Source organism: Monopterus albus, unplaced genomic scaffold (genome assembly GCF_001952655.1).
Source record: "Monopterus albus unplaced genomic scaffold, M_albus_1.0 scaffold245.1, whole genome shotgun sequence".
NCBI classification, from domain to species: domain Eukaryota; kingdom Metazoa; phylum Chordata; class Actinopteri; order Synbranchiformes; family Synbranchidae; genus Monopterus; species Monopterus albus.
In genome coordinates this window covers 588,271-591,544 of record NW_018128125.1, presented here as the reverse complement: position 1 = coordinate 591,544, position 3,274 = coordinate 588,271, and the positions used below count along the sequence as shown (strand labels likewise).

At 40.1% G+C, this 3,274-nt stretch overlaps 1 protein-coding gene across 1 annotated transcript in view; it reads left to right on the top strand.

Annotated features, from left to right (window-relative positions):
* LOC109972058 (aldehyde dehydrogenase 2 family member) overlaps window positions 1–3,274 on the top strand; it is a 61,440-nt gene that overhangs the window by 12,011 nt on the left and 46,155 nt on the right. Inside the window, exon 2 of the mRNA XM_020620667.1 lies at window positions 1,959–1,976. Within this exon, the coding sequence (XP_020476323.1) occupies window positions 1,959–1,976 (18 nt within the window). The remainder of the gene's footprint in view (window positions 1–1,958; window positions 1,977–3,274) is intronic.

Genomic DNA, 3,274 nt, shown 5'->3' with positions numbered 1-3,274 from the left:
TTTTTTACGAAATATGGGCTCGTAGTCACTATATGCTTGTAGTAGCACATCCATTTCTGTCGGGGAAAAATGCAGACCTATTTTGGCTTGGTCCTGTTGCCATGGTGACTCGTAATGTCCTCACTCCATTGTTCAGGGCTTTTTATAGTCGCGTGGCACGCGCCTAACTCTGAGTCAGACAACTCAGAGTTGATTAAACCAACTCTTTTCAGCTGTTCTGAAACCGAAAACTCCGAGTTTTCCAGCTCTGAGTAAGTCAACCCAGAGTTCAGGTTTGAACTCTGAGTTTGTTGAACCGCCTTCTTGAAATAGGCCCTTGAAGTGAGATTGAACTGAATCATATACACCATATCACACATTAAATAGTATTGAGAAAAAGTGATATTATCCTGTCCCTACTACACAACGCACTGTCTACCACACAAGCATTCAATTCTTCTATAGGCCTGAAATCCACTGGCTAGCTAGCTTAGCTACAGAGCATTTTCCCTGTAGATTTCTTCTTCCATTGCTATTCCAGCAATATAGATTATGTTTTTCCTCAGCAGAGACACCCATCATTTAGGAAAATACTGCAGTGAATCAAGCATGCCTCAACAGTAAGTATAAACAGTATGGTCTCCCTGTCAACAGCATCATTCACCATTTCTAATGCTTTAATCATCACTGTGGGTCTCTCTGCTTGCCCCCACGACGGGGAAAAAAAAAAAAAAAAAAAAAAAAAAAAAAAAAAAAGCCCTCCCTGGTGCATGCCGGTCCTATGCCATCCTAAGTACCTATAAACCTAAGGAGCCCACAGTTCAAACAGTGCCACCCAATTTCTCCAAAATAACAGTTTCAACACTGCTTGTTCTCGAGGTGGGAGGTTCAGATGGTAAATTCAAATTCCTTATTTGATTGATCCCCTGTCCTTAACATGAAAGACTTCTGGGTCAAGTGAGGATCAAAGATGTCCCAAAACACTTATTCCTGCTATGAGGAGCAAGGATCAAGGAGGCAGCTGGAGGAGCCATGGGTGAGCATACATGAGTGCATCCTTTGCACAGTTCTTCTGTGTACGAACATGTAACTTCATCACATATCAGTTGATGGTTGGATGCTTCAGGTGAAGAATTGGAGGAAAGAACATTTCATGTCTCTTACACTAAAATGGGCTTCCATGGCTCCCCTAGTCTTATATCTTTTCCTCACATCTTACTTACAGCACTAAGACACAAGGAAAAAGTGAGTGAAATGATTAATAGACTTAAGATTCACCTAAATTTTTAAATTGGTGCTATACTATACCGGAGAGATAGAGGGTAGTGATCTGGACAACAGAGGACCTCTATGGAAGTACTGTAACTTTGGTACTGCAATCAAAATAAATTTCTTTGCAACTAAAAAAAAAAACCAAACTTCTGGATGTCAACTATAAACTGGTTGAAATTAGATGCATTTTCATTTCAAACAAAAAATATTTAACACTTTTTTCTTTGGTTGCTCATCTATTAGCATTGGTCTCAGTCCACAGGTTGTTTTTTTTTTTATCCACACCAGAAAGTCCAAACCAAGGTTCATGTTTTGGTTAAATTGTAAATGTTTGATCCAGTTTGTTTTGATTCACACTGGAGTTTAGATTACCTCTCTTTGTGAAACGGGTTTAACTTACCCCGCTTCACGGGTTTAAGTTACCTCCGTTTCTGAAACCGAAAACTCCGAGTTTCCCTCATTTCGGGGTTAACAAACTCTGAGTTTCGACAAAACCGCCTTCTTGAAATAGGTCCCAAGTCAAAGTTCAATGACGGCGAGGTATGACTAGTTGTGGAATACTTGTACTTAAGTCCTCTTTTTTTCCCCTTCTTTTTTTGGCAATGGTTTGATTGTGTAAAGCAGGGCTGCCCAATATGTCAATTATGATCGACCGGTTGATCGCAAAGGTAGTGTCGGTAGATCTCGTGTCAATATAATGAGCTTAGTTAATGCTTTCAAATGAAAAATGCAACATTTTGGGGAACTTCCAAAACCTTGCATCAGAGCTGGAGACGCAACGGAAAGCATGTGCGCAGCTTGACATTGTGCGCTACACAAAGCAGATTGACAATTGTTGGTCAGAGTTTGACAAACGTGTGTGAAGACCGGAGGGGAGATTAGACCTGCTGACCGACAGCCTGACTTTCTCTGCAGAGGCCCAAAACTGACAGGTGACTCTGTTTCTCGCCCTCTCAACCATTATCACAAAATACTGTTCAATAAATGATGATTGGCACTGCAGTGATTCTCCCTGTGCATTGATTTTTGCCACGACAGTAGCTCGCAAGGCGAAAAATTGTGGGCACCCCTGGTTTAAAGAATAACCAGATATATTAACTATTGTTATGCTGGCTTATTTACACAAAATATAATGTATGGAGACCACCCAATCACTTGACAAAGCGATACATATTTTTGTATCACGATTATATTAAATTTCAATATATTGTCCCATCCCTAGTAGTTAGCTAGCTTTCTACCTAGACAGCACGCCAAGACATAGATTTCTGTATAGGGTTGCAGAGATCGATCTGCTCACACACTCTTGCCCCATGCTCGTCTATTTCCTACTTTACCAGCCTTTCGCCACCAGCGGCGTGCATCAAGTTATAAAAATTGGGAGGTGTGCGATTAGCCAAAATGACGTCATTGAACACTATGTGCCAGAGGTTGTGATGTCATATTTGGCGCATGCCACTGGGCACATGGGCGTTAACGGTAAGTATAAACTAGGTGTGGGGCAGGATTCCTTTGTTCTTTTGTTCGTAAAAGTAAAGTTAGATTAAAGAACAATTGAATATGGTTAACAAAAGAGGGCCTGGGTACAGTTGCACCATTTGCACTCTTTCACACTTCTCTAATGCAGAGATGCTGCAGAGGCTATGTGCATTGTTCTCTTTTAACGCCTATAACTTAATATCTGCTCTGTGATTGTGAATGACATTTAAGCACTGCTGTATGCAACTTTGTTTCATATGGTGGTGATAGCTGATTAAACTTTTAACTCATTTGCATATTATCAGATTTGTCACTGTTATTTCTCACCAATTATTGTCATTGTTAGTCAGCAGTTCCTGATTTCACATACAGTACATGTCTGATAAGACTTTACTGACCCACAGGGAGGAGAGATTTACATGTCGCAGTAGCACATGACAGGGACTAAAGCGGTACAAAATGGAAAAGGAACTCTGTAATTTCTTTTTTGTTTAATTTTTTTTTCATTAAAAAAAGTTCAAAAGTTTTAAAATGACTGTTTTAC